This window comes from Pithys albifrons, chromosome 3, assembly GCF_047495875.1.
Source record: "Pithys albifrons albifrons isolate INPA30051 chromosome 3, PitAlb_v1, whole genome shotgun sequence".
NCBI classification, from domain to species: domain Eukaryota; kingdom Metazoa; phylum Chordata; class Aves; order Passeriformes; family Thamnophilidae; genus Pithys; species Pithys albifrons.
The window spans coordinates 87,299,512-87,319,018 of NC_092460.1; the positions used below are offsets into that span (position 1 = coordinate 87,299,512).

Below are 19,507 nucleotides of genomic sequence, written 5' to 3' on the forward strand. Positions count from 1 at the left end.
CATCAATTATGGGAAAACCTTGCTACATATAATTGAATTTTCACTCAAAAGTAAAAATAATTACTTTATTTACATTTTTAAAACATTTTTGGTCTACTTCCTCTTTCTTATTTCTCAAAAGATAAGCACTGCTGACAATACTGCAGGAGAGCAGCATCAGAAGGCAGAATTAATTACCCACTTGAGAAGAATCATTAAACTGAGCACTAACAGAGTAACTGTGAGTAGGAAAGGAACCAGTTGTGACAGCTTCGATTAAAGCATCAGAACAGTCAACAAAGCACAAAACTGCTCATTGGTGACTTGATCTCTGAATCACTCACTACCCACTCCTACTTGCCCAGTTAGTACCATTCATACTTGTATGCGGTAAGAAAATAATAAAACCACAGTATTTTCCCTGTAAAATTTTACAATCCATTGCAAAGCACACATGCTGCTGACAGGCTTATATGTATAAGAGGTTGGGAAGAAGCCTCTACTCCAGCAGAATGCTACTCTTCCTGCTACCAAAGATGACCTCCTTAATAACAGAATCCCCTTCCTTAATACTTGTAATCTACTACAATAAAATAACATCTAGAAGAATTCCCCACAGGCTCTGCTTCCAGTGCAGTCTGTGCCTCCATCAATTTTAATGTCTATTGCTCGTTATCTTCAGATCCACCTTTCAAATACTGTCCAGTTCACATCCACGTTCATCTGCTCACTCTGAGTTTACAGTGCTCTCTTCTTAGCTTAAAGGACTTTTTAATTGTTAATATGTGCAGACCCTTTGAGTAGTGTTTCAACATACCCTATCATAAAACTCAAGCTTAGGTATAAATTATCAAAAGTGGTAAAGTCCTTTAAAGGCTCTTCTGCCAATTGCTTGTAAAGCCCAGAATAGGCTCGTGGGAGTAAATGAAGAATAAGCAGTCAGTGATACAGCATGTCAGATTCCATTCTGGAAGTCAGGCCTGCATTGCTGCCCTGAGATACATCTTAGACCGCTTTTAGAGGTGGGTTGATTTTAGGCAGTCTAATTTTTCTGTGCAATGACAAGTATGTGACAACTTGTGTATATGTATCTATCACTACATGGTTTGTGTTTCCCATTAAATAGAATTACCTACAGTTACAAAGCCAAGTGGGAATGATGCAACAGCCATTAATTATAATTTGTAAGAAATAATTTACCTGCATTTCAGCCAGACTTGAACATCAGGGTTTCCTGAGGCCAGACTTGTCTGACTGGTACCACCAACAGTACTGCCTGTCTCATGGCCAAACACACAGCAAGGTGGGACAGAGAAGAGATCTGTCTGTAGTCGAAATCCCCTGAGAAACCGAAAATCAGACTGCAAGTCCATTCATAGAAATTGCAGTGTTGAACAAGATTCGACTGATAGAAATAAAGATTATTATTTGTTTTTAAATAAGTCCAAGAATACATTTTGAAAACGCAAACATCAGTTCCACCTCACAGAGGGAAAAAAATGGAGGCATAAAGTATCAGTCACTTGAAGATCCAAATGCCAGAAAGTGACAAATTCAAGAATTACAGATTTGTTTTGTGTTCACTAAGCAAAAGACAGTGCATCAGGCACTTGGGATCTCACATTGTGCAAGTCAGGTCTTTCAAGAGTACAACAGACATTTTCTTATTCATAGAATCATAGAATGGTTTGAGTTGGAAGAAACCTTAAATATCATCTGGTTCCAACATCCCTGCCCCCCTTCCACTAGACCAGGTTGTTCAGAGCCCCATCCAACATGGCCTTGAACACCTCCCAGGATGGGGCACCCACAGCTCCACTGAGCAACCTGTTCCAGTGACTCACCAGCTCATAGCAGTATTTCAAGTTAGAAAGCCTTCTGAATGGCAAAGTAAAATCACCCATGCATGGATTTAACTCATTTTAACAAAAGACTCATTGTAATTAAACCTTGAAACTGTAAAATTGCATGACACAAAAGAACTTCATGTTACAGCAAGATGAGTTCAAGGCTACCTGTCTGTAGCTCTTTGTATCAGCATGAACATTTTTTTCGATGTCCTTGCTACACTTGTTTCTAGAACACACAAGAAAACTGTATGGGTTGCAGGACACAGAAGAGGCAACCCAATCTGGTTTTTATATTGGCAAAAGTTACCATGACTTGGAAAACCAATGGCTACAAGACCCTGTAACAGGAGAAATTTCCAGAGGACAGAACACACAGAGCAAGGGTAGAAGTGAAATGCACCAGACCAGACACTTCTTGGCATATTGTTGCTTCAGGGGTGTATATATTTTAGTGGCTGATAATGCATGACAAATAGAAATGGAAACCAAAGAACACTCAGTGCAACTGTGAAAAGCACACAGAGTAAACCTAACACTTTTCTACCTATTACTGCTTTAGGGATACATGTACTTTAGCACTGAAAATGCAGGACAAATAGAAATCCAAACAAAGAGCTGTACACTGCCTCTGGATGATTCAGCTACACTGGGAACATATTTATGCTAGACTGAGAAGCATGCACACAGGCATTTTTATGTTTTACTACAAGGAGCTGAATCATTTGCTTTAAGCAAGAAACAGAGCATTGCTAAAATACCCTAGAAGATTAATATAAGCATTTACAAATAAATATATGTGTTACCTTCAAATATCAGTTTAAAAATCTTACAAATTTCTCCAGAAAATCTGCCTGAAGTTGCATTTTTCAGTTGTAGCTATGATATCCATATCTACCTTTAGATGAACCTACAGTTACCTTATGAACAGATTTGTATCTCCTGTAAAGTACTGTAGTAATTAGTAGTTTATCAAGATAATGAGGTAAAGAAGTTAATGTTGCTGTAATGTCAGTGGAATCATACTGGCTTAAAATTGGTGAGTGTGCCAAGTCAGGCCTCTTGAAGTTCTCTGTCTTGCTCACTGCCACAGCACAGATAAAACTAGTTACCCTGTACAGGCATTAAAAAATACAAATCCATATTACCTAAGTCAAGAAATAAACATCCCTACTTGATAAAAATATAACAAAAAAGAAAGGATTGAGCCAAGAACTACATATTCTCAGTTGATAAAAAAAAATTAAAGAAGGAGAAAGAATGATCCCATACCTCAAAGAAGTTCTCCATACCTTCTCCTATCCTCCAGAGCACAACTGTGGAATTTGTTCCAAACACACTAATCCTGAAAATGTGCACAAATGGGTCACAGTACCCTCTTGCATATCCACCTTCAATCTCATTTTTTTTCTCACCATAAAAATAGTCAACTCCTAATTAAAACATCCACCCATATAATTTTGATTATTCAATTCTTCCTGTGCATGCACAAACACGCACATACACACACACAGAGTTCTCCAGATGTCTGCATTCCTGCTTCCCAGTGTGGCTGTCTAGAAGGCCTGGATCAGACACTCCTCATCAGTGTGGGCCAGGACAGACAAGCATGGCAGGTGAGTTACTGAGGTTCAAGCAGTGCTACTTTTGCACTCACACTTTCCATTCCTCCTTCTATGCACCAGCACAAGAACTGTGGTTTTCCTGTATCTCAGTCCAAATGAAGTTTCCTCATAAGGGAAGCTTGGGGATAATAAGCCATTACAGCTAGTTAAACTGACAAACTGACTAGTCTGACTGCAGCACAGGAGTTCATAAGAAGTCCCCACCACACTTAGCAAGCACAGTTTCACTTCATGTACCCTGGAAAGACTCTAGGAAGAAAAGCGGAATGAACACCAAAGCCTGAGACAGCAGCCTAACAGCTATGCCAGGCTTGCCCTCACCCAACTAGCACACTGCCAGAGATTTGTGCCTCAGCAACCCACCTAAAACAGTCACACACACACATTCGTATCCAGGGACCAAAGATACAAGGGAGAATATGACCATGAGCAGAGGCTTTATTAAAAAGTCAGCCAGAAACAGGATAAGATTCTAGGTAGGAAACACCAGAAAAAATGCACACATTCCCTTAGAAGTTTTACTACTACAAGGTGAATAACTGGGAATTAACTTCTGGATAGATTAACTGCAGCTGTTCTAAATAACTGTCTCAGATCTTGCTAAAGATGCAACTGGTGTTACAGAGAACAGACTTACTGATCTTGAGCCATGAGGAAAAGCCTTCTGCACACTCCTGCGTTACAAGGTCAGAGCACTGTTTTCTTCTGTGCAAGGCTCCACACCTAAGAGGATAATGATTAATAGCCCAGAGAGTACTTGGGTGTCAGGCAAATTAACTTTGAATCAGGGAGAGGCCCTGCAGACTGATAAAACAGATGGCTTTTGAAAGAAGGGAAGGAGTAGGTGGGGACAGAGTAGGTAGAATCAAAGCCAAAACACAAACACTATCTCTTCTAAATTTAAAGTCCCCATCAGCAGACACAAAAGAAAGTAAATAAAACAGAGTGTGACCTTAAAAACATGCCTTTAAACTACAGCTTTTTCAGAAGCACACAAGCTGTGAACATGATTATATTTTGTTTATCCCAGCTCCTAAAACTGCAGACTGGGGTCAGGAGCCAAAGGGAAGCCCTAAACCTGCGTGCCTGTAAGATGCATAGAGAGAAATCACACAGAGCATACAGGCACAAACAACTACTGTGCCCAGCCCCAGTGCTAGATTTTATAAATAGACCCTACTCATCCAAGCTATCAAATAATTTAGTAAAGAATTGTAGAAAAGAATTTAGTACATTCCCACTCACTAAAAGAGAAGTTGACATTATTTGTATAATGCTCTACTCAATGTGTGCCCACATTTCTGCTACATGCACCAATGATTTTTTCCAGGAACTCGCCAGTCAATCATTACAAGAGGAAGGATCTGTGCTTTATTTCTCCTCTTACCCAAGAACTGCATACACCAGAAAAACAGACCCAAGTACTAACTAAAAATATTATCAGAGTGATAGAATTCCTGGGATAAAGCATCGTGAATGCCTATGTACAACATTTAGACTTTTTGACCCCTATATCTTTGAGATCCTGAAATTGCCCAGGTGGCTTTGGATTTCCATTCATACCAAGCTGTTCCAATGTGAATTGGACTGGTGAGGTCAGCAGTGCTTACGATTAATGCAGGAGCAGGGAGTCTATGAGGCAAAAGACTCAGCTGAACTCCATAGTGAATAAAACTAGACTTACCTTTTCCCCTCAGGCAGATTCCCCATTCCTGTGCTGACATAGCTACTACTGACCTCAACAGTCCAATAATCAAGGACCTGTGAACAAACAAAAAGGGTCACTTATATGCCAACATTTGCTGAAGTGCATGCTTAAAGTACATGCAGCTTTGGACTTAACCAGCACTGCCACCTTCCTCACTGTGCTTTAGTTCATTCATGACCACACTGCCTGCCTCAGATGTGAGACTCTCTACACCATCCATCACAGCTACAACCAACACCACTAAAAAAAACCCTAACCAAATCAGAGAGCAAGTTCTTACTTGCAAGTCCCTACAATTTCAACTCCTTAATATATGGAATATTTATCTCCTTAACCTATGGATGAAACAAAATGGTGGGCAGCTACAAACAGGAAAGCAAGTTCAAAATAACAGTTAGGCAGAGTAAGTCACCATACTACTAGGAGCAGCAAATAAAGCACACTGACCTGAACCTCAATCACACAAAAAATGGCACAAAAAGCAGTACTGCTTTCCTACTATCACACATTGGACAGGTAGATTCCAAAGAAGCACTAGCTTGGACTCAAGTCACATGACTTTGGGGTTCTGTTACACCACCCTCCACCAGCTTTTGCAGAACTTAAGCTCCCAGCTCTCGCTGTTTTCAACTGCACTCCAGTGAGATGTTCAAACAGGCAGCAAATGATTCCTTGCCTCCAAAATCTCATGTAGGCTCTCTGCTTCTGTTACCTTTCTAGATTTCTGAAGTTGCTCCAACCTCATTGTCATGGTTCTCATCATATTTAGTTTTCTACCACTTTTCCTCATTAATAAGTACTTAATAAGTATATTTATTAGCTTTGATACACAGCTTTTGCTTCCAACTTTCTCCAGGCACCTTTAAATAGTAGCTTTTTTTTCCTTCCATAATTCGAATTTTGCAATTGAATGGTGGAATGTGAAGCCTATGCTACAACACCACAAGAAATTACAACACACTCAGAAGTTAATTGCCTTCAACATCACAATCATTTGACTCTTCCTTACAGGAATTACTGAATCCTGACTGCCTATCTATTTCTGAATGTGCAGCTGATGAGACAGTAAATCAACAGCTCTTTCTCTCCAGGTTAAGTACTGCAAGTTCCTCCAGGATTAGAGCTGCAAAAAACTGATGGGCCACACAGCTTGAATTTTTATAGTATTGGTTAAAATCCCCACAGAATCACAGATAAGTACCAGGTAATGTAGTACCATGACATGCTTTGGACAAGAATCAATGGTAATTTTGGGGACAAAATCAGAGGGATGGGAACAGGAGCACCTCGTTTCCACTAGCTGGTCTGGTCTTGCTTTGGAGGCCAAACTGCACCACAGGGCAGGAGAACAGGATGGCACCAGTGCTCCTTCCTGCTCCTCTGGGCCCAGCAGTTCCACTCTGCTACTGCACCAGGGAAAAGGAGGAGTACTTGTAGATCTGCTCATCTCTTGCCCTTGGAAGTGAGACAGATGCCAAAGCAAGGTATGAATCAAGATTATTGCTAGAGTTTTCAAATACTATGAATACCTAACTTTTTTTTCTATTACAATAAATGTGATGGATGGCTTATGAATAATGGCACTGCTCTGACAGCAAGATATCATCCCTAACAACATGATGTCACTTAATGACACTTGCTACAGTCACCTTCATGTATTTGACTGTCAATTTGAAGGAAAGAAGACAATCAGGATCAACCAACGGGTTGGAATAAAAAAAAGTCAACCTCATCCAAAAATCTTACATCCATCTAGTCATTAGGGGTACAATCAGTTCAAGATGGATTTAAAATTCAAATTACTGGTGCCTTCAAGCAGGCCTAAGTTCAAAGTTCCTTTCTGGTGAACAAAGAGGAGTGTTAAAACTATGGAAACATACCTTGAAAACTATCAGAAGTTATCAAACAAGGTAGATTGTTCAGGCTTCGTAGGGTTTCTATGCCATTCTAGCACAGAACAAGTATTTAAGACAAGGAACAGGAGAGAATTTCTTATGAACAACAAAAAATTAGAAACCTTTTTCTGTTGGCACATGCCAGCAATCAATTAAGTAGATGTTTCTCAGAGCAATGGTCACTGAAATATTTACAAGGCCTATTTACAAGGCCACACACCCCACAGCATGGGCAGTACAACCTGTGTAAGCCCAGGCACGCTCTCCTGCTCCTTCCAATTTGGAACACATTCCCCTGTATTTTCCGAGTATGACAGCAAAGTAGAAGAGCTGTAGTAAACACAAAGACATACTTAATAATTCCGCTCCCAGAAAACAATCTTTTTCCAAAGTGATTATGTCCATAGAAACATTAAAACCACAATTACTGGTTTTGTTTCCCTTGGAAGGGAAGTAACGGTGGAGAAAACCACATACATGAGGCTCCTAAACAAATGGAAAGGGAAATAAAAGGCCTGTTACTTTCTGTTTCTGCAGGTTAGCCTGCAGAAACTCCCACTTTTGGGAAAAGCCTTGAAAACTCTCACTTCTGGGAAAAGGTTCAAAAACTCTTGCCATAGGGCTGCCACTTAAGATACAGATTTCTAAAGCTATTTAATTTTGTCTAGACTATGAAAATATGGTCAATGGCCAGGTGACTCTAATTTCAGAAACACATTTTTGTTTACACAGCAGGTCCTCCACCATTTCTGGCATCTCCTGGGTTTGTGTCTATTGTCTGTGGAGATCAAGAATCATTTCACTCCTGCTTCAGAGACAACTGAGCATGCAGCAATATGTGCTTGGCTGGCTATTCATTAAATTAGAGAGCTCCTCCATGCTACCAGTTGGCATGAGACTTGTGAAAACTCAGACCTTCCCAAATACACAGTATTGAAAACAGACCAGAAAGTTCTCGAATTGAGGCCTGAAGCAATTGCCTTCCAGGGAAACTCCATTTTTCCCTTAAGACTGTTCAGCCTGTCAGCTCATGTGCTAAAAGTAACAGGTATCACTGGGGTTCTCTGCACTGCCTGGGAAATTTTTTTGCCCTGAAATTGTTCTGTCACTCAGGAGCAGAAGTAGAATGTGCTTGTTGCTGTAAAACACTCAGTAACAAAGGATGAGCCCCACGGTTGGTGCCAGGTGCTCCAGGAAAACATTCGCTCTAATGAGAACCAAGAAGTGTTTCAGATTAACCACAGAAGACAAACCTCCTCCAGAGAGCTGGTCCCTTGCTGAACCACACCGGAAAAATAAAGGAGTAGGGAAGAAAAGTTCAAGCAGAAAAGCTGGGCTGACAGCTCCTGAAAAGACACAATCGAAGGACCCACCTCCAGGGAAGGCAGGGAAAAGACTCCTGAGAGACAACTAAAGGAAAAGCCCATGGTAAAACGTTCCACATATCAACAATCATACACCTTTTTTTAATCCATACAACTACTTCAGTGTCCAAGCTCATTAACACATGGCCACACAAAGAAATGGCAGATCATCAACAGAAGTCAACCCAGGAGCAATCCCTAGGGCACAGATGGGGACTTCAAAAAAGAATGTACTGTTTGAAGGGGAGGAATACAATAAAGGAGCCTGTACCCAAATGCAGAAGAGGCACCCTTGCTACTTAGTCCAGTAACAGACCAACCCAAGCAGGGAGTGGGAACACCTTGGCTAACCCCATGGCTGAAAGCATGCTGGGACCTATCCACAGCCAGACAGATGTGGGGGGTCTCCAAGGTCATGGTATAGCATTTCATCCACACCAGCAGCACGTCCATAAGGGACTTGAAAGGAAGGAGGGACAGACTGTCTGTGCTAAGAAAAACCCAACTTCAGTAACTTGGTATATAAACAGGCAAAATGACAAACCAACTATGAAAAATACCCCTCAGAAAGAGCATTTGCTGTGAATAAATCCTTCATAAAACCAGTCTAAATCCACCAACAAAATAGAGGAAGATCAGAAATGGGAAGAACAGGAATGTGTGGTTTTAAAACCTTCATTTCTACAATTATCATGTGCAAAACATATTTTAGAAGAGTTTGCATTCAAGTTGCATCTTAGGACCTACAGAAAGAGAGTTCAGCTATAGTGAAATGACAACACATTCAGAGGGTGTTACACAAGATCTTTACAACATAATTAACAACTACCTCTCTTCATACTTGTTCACAGGCATAATCATTGCAAAAAGAAACCAAAGCTTTCTCTGCTCCCATAATTTTCAGCAGTCACTGGCCTTAGGCTTTCAGTAGTTCCAGTGCAGACTCAGGGTCTTCCCCAAGCTTCACACAAGAAACAGTGATTGTATCGGTCAGATGAGAAAACTCACCAAAGAAGACCCACAAACAATTCTACAAACAAAGCTATCCATCAGGCCCATTACAGTGCTGTGGTGGCAGCACTCAGCCCAGACACATAGTTCAGCTTGAGTCCAGTCACCTTAGGTAGAAATCATCAATTTTCAGGCATTCCATAGGATTTGCAAAAAGCTTACCATACTCGCATGAAAAAATCCCTAAGATTCCTAAAATACTACATTTTAAAATAAACTAATGTATTTGGAAATACAATATAAAAACACACCGATAATGAGATAAGGAAAAAGATAATTCAAACCACCTTCTTTTCAGTCTCTCCTTTCTGTGGTTTACTTTTATCATTGCTTCTCAGGATACAATTGGCAAAGTACAGACTAGTACACTTAGAACAAAAATTAAGTGCATGTTCTGTCAGTGCACAGCGGGAGACAGCAACTAGTACTTTGAATCTGCTGTTTTGACTGTGCTCAGCTGTCCTGCCTTGTGACTCTGTTGATGGGACTGGTGTGAGTCACTCAAGCCCAAGAGTTCCAGGTGAATGATTTGCTGCCTTCAACATCACAGTAAATGGGTGCCACTGGTCTCCTATTCCTGTAGCAAACAAAGCACTTTGAAAATAAGCCCACCTATGGTGCCCACATGAATTTTTCAAGATAGGTAAGGAAACACTTGTGTTTAATACTGTGAAGCTTCCTGCAAGTTGCTTTTTTATGAGGAGTAAGATCATAAAAATTTCAATTCTATATCACATATGAAATGGATGCTTTTTTTCCAAAATAAAGAAAAATGCTTAAAATATGACAGGTATTATGTTTTGATAAAAGTTTGACCAAGTACAGAGAAAACTGTTTTACAAAATTTCCATGTTTTAGAGATATAATTGTTTAGAAAATAAATTTCAAGATTTATGAACTACAGGAGATTTTTTTTAAATTAAACAAAAACAATAGCAAAAAGCTTAAAACATACCCCTCATGACTTAAAAAAGTTCCCAGAAGAATCAAAAATCTAAAAATTGTCTAAGCTATAACTCTGTTTGCTTAATAATTTATTCTGAAATGGCCACTAAATATAAGGCAGCAACATTCATCTGCAAATTGCTGAGTTTTGTATTACACCATCAGGCAAAGCAATAAAGGAGTCAGTGCTTGTTGGAATGGCAGTGAACTGAGCACAGCATCATGTATCCTGCCCAATGCACACAAAACTAGAGGACTGCAAAAGATACAGGGTTTTGTCTTAAATTAATCTTGGTACCCTGCAAGGTCACATCTCCAGTAAGAAGCTAATGCATCCTTCCAAACACTTTTGCAAGAGAACAGATTAAACTCTTAAAATACAGAGATTCCAATCCTGCACTCAGTTATGTCAGTAGCTTTAGGTCCTGGAAAGCTGGGTGAGCACCTCTGGGCAGTGACAGTACAAGAGCTGGGTCCAACAAACCAGTAATTTGTCTCTCCATTCCCCTCCTACCTTACTGCCAGCTTATACTAACAAACCACAGTCTCCAGAGCCAAAAATAGCCTATGAACTTCTGGAGTGAAAATTACAAGCATCTTTCAGAAGCAGCACAGCATATTTGGGGGCTGAGGGTGACTCCGAAGTGCATTGAGGTTTAAATTCCTTTGAAAAAATCTGGTGGACATTCAGTTATAAAACCAGACAGAAGCTTCAGAGCTTCCCATGGGGAGTTAGAGAAGGGGAATGAGAGGTTTAATCTCTTTTTCCAAGATAAAAATACACATCACCTGAAAAAGCTCAGTAGTATACAAAAAAAAAAGTATTAATAAAAACCAGCATACAAGTGGCTCATCCTCATAAGCAACAGGTCATTCCAATTATTTTCCAGTATTTTCACAGCATATCTGGCAGTCCAGCTGATATGGCAGACCTTTACTTAACCACAGCAAAGATAATACAGAGCTGGTACCACATGAACGAAGCCCTTTGGTTAAATTTGGTTATTATTTGTTATTGAACCTCACTGTCAGTAGAAGGCAGTCCCACCAGGGGAGCCCCGAACCATATGCCAGCACTTTTTACTCCTGCCTAATTCTGTGTAGAATCTTGTTTCCTCTGCTCAGAAAATGACCTACATATGTACTAAAAAGATGCTACAAGGAACACTACATATGGCACACCCAAATGCAGCCTGTAAAAAAAAAAGTACTACAGACATTTTGAGCACAAAGCAAGCACTGAGCAGTAGGTTCACTTTGTGAAGATGTACCTAAGACAGGAACCAAGAAGAAGACAAGGCACCTAACTAGGCAGGTCCCCATTGCACTGCAGACCCAGTACTGTGCACATCCTATAGTCCTAAGTAACTCTTTCTAAGCTTTCATAAGGGCTTGGATGGCATATGCGTTAAGTAATGCCTAGGCCACACACTGAGCACAAAAACAAAACACTGAAAGCTGATCACTAATTGAGCACCATTCATTCTGCATGCCAAACAAGACAGGAGAATCAAATCATCCAGCTAATGATTGTACATTAAGAGAGAGATCAACTCTGGAGAAGCAAGCTTAACGCTGTTACTTCCTGAACTCTGATCAAACTGCTTTCCTTCAACAGGTGTTCTTGAAAAAGTGGTCTGAACAGCACACTATCTAAAGCACCATGCCAGCACCCACCTACATCAGCTGCAGTCTTAAAACCTTCAGCATCTTCAGATGAGGGAAGGATAAACTGCTCCCACTGCAGACAGGCAGGCCCTGGCCAACAGGTTCAGGACATTGGGCTGATTACAGACTAAGAAAGAAGCAACTCTGCAAACATACTTGTTTATTATTACCTTTTCTAGTCTCTATGACATTTAGTCCCAGTGCTTGTTCTTCTCACTCTTCACCTCCCTTCTCAAGACAGTAGGTTTACACTAGAAATACCTCTCATCTAGAGCCATGCCTGGCTCAAACTTGTAGTCTTTCAGTTCTGGCTCAGACAAATTGCTGAGGAGCCAAGGGCACCAGACCTGCTTGGGAGGGGGCAAGTGGGAGGGAATAATGGCCATAAACCTTGCCTTAAGCCATTTAGCCCGGAATTGTCATGAACTATGTATTTAGAAATTCAGACCTGAAAAGATGTAAAGATATTCCAAGCTCATGCTGAACATGTTTTCCCTTTTTATGCATTCTCTCTATTTTCTATTTACACTGAGGAGAGAAGGGAGGGAAAGGGAACATAACATTCCACCATAAAAATCCATTCAATATTTCCAATAAAAGAGGATTTTGGCTTGTCCTTGAGAGAAGGTCTTTATTCTCCAGAAACCTCTTTCCATAACTGCTGGAAAGAAAAGGAGAGGTTTTTATCTTAAAACATCTCTACAAAAAATGGTAAGAAGCAGACAAGACAGACAAATGAGGTATATTCCTCATTTCAGCATATATCCTGTGTTTTTCATCCTTGAAAATTTAACTGTAGCCCTTTATAAATCAGTCACAAGAAAAATGGCTCTTTCTCACATGGACAAAATTAATACAGATCTGCCCTGTACCGGTGAGGGAAGAAGGAAGTCCCATGGGTAACCATCATCACATCTGCTTTTACAGCACCACAGTACTGCCCATAACACAGTAATTTATTTATTAAATGCAAGCAAACACATATTTCTGGACCCAATCTCTTGATAGGCAATTTGCAGAGCACTACAGGAAAGAGACCTCAAAAATGTGTAAAATTATACACAGTTAAGAAGTTTTTACTGGTTTTCACGTAGGAAAGCATTTGTAACACTACACCACTGCAGCCTCACATTTTAGCAGTTTGCAGTATCACTGAAGTGTCCCATTGCTGAACAGACTTACTACATGAATGTTAGGAAGTTCTGGCTCACTTTGGGCAGTAAAATGATAATCAGAAGTCTCCAAGAGATGAAAGAAAAAGTTCCAATTTCTAATGCCTTCATGAAATTATCCAGGCTCCCTCTGGTGGGGGATTTAATGTAGAGATTGTTGCAGTTGGATATATGAGAACAGCTTTGACCCACTATGGGTTATTCTTTTGTAAAATAAACCATGTTAGAACTATCTCTGCAATTCCTGGAGCCTCTTGTGATGCTTCAGTACAGTAATTTGAGTCAAAGCTCTGGTTTTGGCCATAAATTCCATCACATAAAGAAGATAATTTTTTGATTAAAAAAGGGTAAATATTACATACTTTAAATATAAATTAGTGTCTTTGTTCTCCATAATCCTCAGAAAATGTCTCAGTTCTTGCTTCAGCTCTTCAGAGTTACAGCAGAACCATCACCTCTGTCCCTGATGTGGACAAAGGCCAAAGAGAGATCGCTCTACCCAGACCACATGAGAGATCTATAGCTGTACAAAAGAACAACCTCTACCTCCCAATTTCCATTTTTGTGGTTTATATACTAACTATATTAAGCCCCAAGTCTCATCTCTCTCCAACAATACCAGTGTCAACTATTTGCATCACTGTAAGACAATTCCAACATGCCTATGTATTTCTCTACAAGACACACATACAGGGGCGTCAAACAAACCATTCATCCCTTTCCTTTCTCTGCCCCCACAAAGTTGTCAATGTAACCAGTTACAGTCCAAGAACATGAGAAGCTTTACAAACACACAAAGACACCAAATTTGATACTTTTAATATCTACCACTAAATATATGTACTATATAGTGCCATTAAAATTCCTGTTATGCCATCTCAAAAGTCAAATTCAGTTTCCTAGTCTACTGAACTTTATAACAAATTTTATCAGTATTCTGTAGTCTGAAGCCTTGGTTCAACCAAGAAAAATGCAGAGGCAGCATTTAAAAAAATAAAAAACCCCATCCAACTCGAGGTAGGAAAACTGCAACCTGAACATATCCCTTACTGTACGGGAAAATCAGCATGAGCCCTTTCACAGATGGAGTCAATTTTATTTCTGACAGCCCTCATTATGACTCACTAACTTTTTTTCCTTAATAAAACTATGAATTGCACCACAGCAAGCACATCTATAACAAGCCAGAGGATTCAAAAATGAAGGAGTATAACTCAGATCACTGCCTGACAGGATGGCAGCTGAAGCTGAAGAGCAACCAAAGCTTGGAGGATATTTAGGACATAGCTGGCACAGAAACTAGTCTCATGGGTTAGAGGAAACAGTCGTCACTCCAAGTTCTTTGGGACAACTATGAAGTTTTACCCGAACCTACTGCTTGCAAGTTATGCAAGCAATAAGGAAGGCAATCGAAGAGCAGCAGTTTGTGTTCAGAATGCCACTGAAATTCAAAGCAAGCGTCATCTCATTTAAACCAGAGAGATTACTACTTCATTTTGTCCCAGAAGCATTCCTTGAGTGCCCAAGTGCCCAAGCAAAGTTGTGCAGGAAACTCGAAGTGGGGGTCTTTACAGTTCAGAAAGAGGTGCGATCTCCTCCTCGTTCCTGACTTCCCAGAACCCCCTCAAATGCAAAGTCTGCGGTGTGCGCTGTCGACACTGACAGACCACCCTAAAGATGAAATCGCAGAAAGGGTGCGAGACCATTCTCCTCTTACAGAAACCAGACAACTTTCCCAAAAGAGGGCCAGGACTACACCACCTGTTAAGTAAAATCGAAGAGGGCAAGCACACGCACCGCTCCCTTGCACACCCGCCGCGACCGCCAGCGGACCTCGCTCAGCCCAGCGCTCCCGTCGCAAGCCCCCGAGCCCCGCATATCAGCCCGCGGGCTGCCCCACAGCAAGGGGCTGCGGGCGCGCAGGGACGGGGGGATTGCCTGCTCGGTTAAACCTGCCCCGCGGGGGCAAGAGCCGGGTCCCCGGGGAGGGAGCCCGTCGGGGCAGCGCGGCACTCACCGATGCCCAGCCCCACCACCACGCGTCCCGCCAGCAGCGTCTCCTTGTCGCGGGCGGCAGCCAGCACGCCGGCCCCCGCCGTGAAGAGGCCGCTGGCCAGCAGGATGCAGGGGCGGCGGCCGCACAGCCCGTTCAGGACGCCGCCGGCCAGCGCGGACAGGGCGGCGGCGCCCACCGTGCCGGAGACGAGCAGCTCTTGCCAGAGCGCGTCCAGGTTGAGCTCCCTCTTGAGGAGGAGCAGCGCCCCCGACACCACGCCGGTGTCGTAGCCGAAAAGGAAGCCCCCCAGCGCGGAGAAGACCGACACTACGTAGACGAAGCCGGGGGTCTCGTCCTGCTGGAACTGCCGCCGCGCCGCCCGCTCTAGGTCGCTGCCCGACGCCGCGCTGTTGAGGCTGGAGCAGGACTCGGCGGCGATGAGGCTCCGCTCGCCCGCCGCCGCCGCGCCCGAGCCGGCGGACCCGTCCGCCTGCCGCCGCCGCTTCTCGCCCATCAGGTTGCTCAGGCTCCGCAGCGTGTACTCCACATTGTCGCTGGCCTTGCGGGACATGGGACGGCCGCGGCGGCTCCCGCCCCGGCCAGGGAGGGCAGGGGGCTGAGGCGGGCGGCTACCGGGCTCCTCTGACCGCGGCGGCGGCGCTGCCGCTACTGCCTGTGCTCGGCGCGCCCGCCCCTCTCGGGCCGTGCTCACACGGATCGCATCGTCCCCCCGCCGCCGGGCGGACTTGAGGGGAAGTTGCCGCCGCTCCCAGCGCCCGGGCGGAGCTGGAGGCGGAGGCGGGCGGGGACAGCGGCGAGCGCGGCCCCGCGGGCGCTGGGGGCGAGTCCGGCCCCCTCGGCTCCGCTCCGCCGTGCGCGGCACGGGGCAGGCGCGGCCGCGGCGCCTGCGCAGCCCGCGGGGAGTGGGACAGCGGCGGAGCTGGGGTCGGGAGCTGCGGCGGGAGGCAGGGAGGGAAGGAGGGCGGCAGGCAGGGAAGGAAGGCGCCAGGGAGGGAAGGAAGGCGCCAGGGAGGGAAGGAAGGCGCCAGGGAGGGAAGGAAGTCGCCAGGGAGGGAAGGAAGGAGGCAGAGAGGGAAGGAAGGAGGCAGGCAGGGAAGGAGGGGAGAAAGGAAGGAGGCAGGGAGGACTAGAAGGAGGCAGAGAGGGAAGGAAGGAGGCAGGGAGGAACGGAAGGAAGCAGGCAGGGAAGGAAGGAGGCAGGCAGGGGAGAAAGGAAGGAGGCAAGGAGGAATAGAAGGCAGGCAGGGAAGGAAGGAGGCAGGGAGGAAAGGAAGGAAGCAGGGAGGGAAGGAAGGAGGCAGGAAAGGAAGGAGACAGGGAAGAAAGGAAGGAGGCAGGGAGGAAAGGAAGGAGGGAGGCAGCGAAGGAAGGAGCCCTGGGCGGGTGGGCGCCAGGCAAGCCGGGGCCGGTCCTGCACACCGAGGCGGGTGTTCCCGCTGGCAGCCCCCGCCGGTGCCCGGGGGAAGGGACCTCCGGCCGGCGCTGTGCGAGTGGTAGGTGCTCCTAAAGATCGCAGTTAACTTGGTAACTGGGGCGTTTGAGCGGACACCGAGTCCAACACCCGCGTTTGCAGTTTCTGAAGTGCTGGGTGACTCCCACTGACTCCCGCTCTGGAGACATTCAGAACCCACCCGGACGTGTTTCTGGCTTGGCAGGGGGACTGGGACTAGGTGATCTCTAGAGGTCCCTTCCCACTCAAACAAATCTGTGACAAAAAACAAAGGGGGGAAATTTCCAGCAGTTAGTCAGCGAGGGACGGGGTTTTTACCACACAGAAGCAGAGCTTGGAGCTTGTTCTCATGTTCACGTCTGAAGTAGAGCACCACGTTTTGGTAATGCCATTCTCGAACACCTTTGGCGTTTCCAGCGGGATGCAGACCCGCGGCACCGGGGGATGCTGCGGGCGGGAGAGGTGCCCGGCTCTGCTGGACCCTGGGCAGCCTCTGCTGCCCCTGCACACGGAACGGCCCTCCAGGGGCGATGCAGACCTTGTGGAAAAAGCAGACACGGCACAATATTATCATTTGTGTTCAGCGCATATATGCAATTAAACACAATTTTCCTTCTGACTTGACTGTCTTCTGTAAAGATCCTTATAATGAGTGCAGCCAGTAGCTGGAGAATTTTGGTAATTAATTGGATCGGTTATTCGCAGCCCACATGTTGTGAACAGTACTAGTCATAGGCATGTGAATTTAAAAACCAGAAGAAGGAGCAAAGTCCAACATGGCCAGCTGCACACAGCCTCTTTGGTGGTTCACCTCTGCCTCAAAGCAAGCTGTGACATACTAATACTGTGGTCCTGTTAATATCAACTAAATAAAATAGCGAGCTGTAGTTACTAAAATGAATTATGATAACAGTTGTCAACGTAGTTAATCTAGTTAGAGTGCATTTCTACATACAATAGGTCAGCTTCCGTGTTTGAGCATGTGAGAGGCCTGAACTAGGTAAAAATTAAATGCATGTCAACATTCAGCTATTTCTAATCAAGATTTGGGTAATACCATATGATTGGCACAGGACAGTCCCTATTCTGGCAAAGACCATTAGTGGTCAACCCAGCACTGGTGCAAGAAACCATTCCAGGTTGTAGCATCAGGAATGAAGTTACGTTGTGCTGCAAGGAACTGTCCCATCAGGTCTGACAGTTCTCCACAAGTAGACTGGCTTACATTTCTACAGCACCATCAGAAGAGAAGCTGTACTCTTCCAGAGGTCTCCAGACTTGCCTGACAAGCACAACACTCATTTTTTTATGTAAGCCCCACATAAAAATGCGGGACACAGTGCATTGCACAGAAAGCATTCACACCAGATCCCTAGCCAGCTAGAAGGAATGCTTTCACAGAATATTGTCACAACAGCTGGCTGTCACATAAACAACCTGTCTTTTTAACAGTCACCTCAGAAGCTGGAGGCATTCTCTGTGTTGCAGTTAATAGAGACTCAAGAGACCTGACAAAAAGCTTTTATTTTTTCCATTGCTGGCCCAACACAAACATAATTTCTCATCAGATCATTCTGTCAAGCTTATCTCTTGTAAGGATTCTGTGAAGAAACACAAGAAGTTCAGCTGTGGGGTGCACTACACTGAAGACTGACTTCATGAGACAGAGGCATTTGTTTGGTTGCAGATTTTCATTATTATGATCATCTTTCCATAGTACTGGATCTCACAATAGGAGCTGACTTATCAACCACTTCACAGTAATGGAAAATGCAGTAGGTATGATTAGTAATCTAAGATGGGGGGTCAGATCCAAAGAAAGATTTAGGTGGATTTAAGCATGATGTTATGCTTGCAAGAGATTAAATGTTTAATTGAAACATTGTTTAGATTCATAGTGCTGCTGGATTCTCTCCTTTAAGGTGCGTTTGCACAATAGTTTTCCAAGTGATATTGTGAACTAGATCAAAGAGCTAGTCCAGCTTTAAGAACCTCAGTTTTTTGTGTTTCACAGAGAGCAGGAATAATCACAGGATTGTACTGCTTTTATGTTGTTGATACATGGCATACATCAGAAAATGTCTTCCAGAAAACTACTGTGCACTTTGTACATGTGCCCAGAATTCTGCCAGACCTGGATAGCTGGGAGTAAGCTCCTGTCTCTTTGCTGGCACTCAGAAGCAGGTGGATGAGTGCCGAAACCTCCTGGGGACTTCAAACCAGCCAAGAGGCACAGAGAGATGCTGTAGGTCTGTTGTGTGATAGCTTGATAGTCGATAGCCTCACCGGGCTAGTGGGAGGCCAGATTCATGGATTTGCTTCAGCCCAGACCTCTCTTGCTCACCTGTCGAGAAGACTGTAGGTTAAATGGGGAAAAGATGGATTCTTAAAGGAAATTGGGTTGCTGTGCAGACAAGAATGTAGGAACCATGGGGCTAGACAGACAGCAAGACAGAAGAAGGTGTGCCTCTGTGGCAGAAGAAGGTCCAGCCTGGTCAGTGCTGTTACATTCTTCACATTAAACTGTGGTTGCACTGAAAAAAAAAAAAAAAGAGCAATACAAGGAGCAAATCCCCAAACTAAGAATTCTTCTCGTCTCAGTCAGTGCTGTGGCTATAGCCTCATGTGGGTTTTAGCAACAGTGTGCAAACTCATGGTTTCACATTCCTAAACTAATTTCTTTTTTCTTACTGTTATGATACCTTAAACTTGGAGGAGCAACCTGTTCTGACAGTCTATTTTGCCATGTGAGTTGAGAAACACCACTATGCTGGGCTGAGGGAAATCACCTAACTGAATATTCAAAAAAAGATCATCAAGTACAGT

General features: G+C 43.8%; 1 protein-coding gene across 1 annotated transcript in view; it reads right to left on the reverse strand.

Moving 5' to 3' along the window:
- Positions 1-16,052, reverse strand: part of SLC2A13 (solute carrier family 2 member 13) — a 165,166-nt gene extending 149,114 nt beyond the window's left edge. The window contains exon 1 of the mRNA XM_071552607.1: positions 15,232-16,052. Within this exon, the coding sequence (XP_071408708.1) occupies positions 15,232-15,781 (550 nt within the window). The 5' untranslated portion in view covers positions 15,782-16,052. The remainder of the gene's footprint in view (positions 1-15,231) is intronic.
- Positions 16,053-19,507: the final 3,455 nt, after the last annotated feature.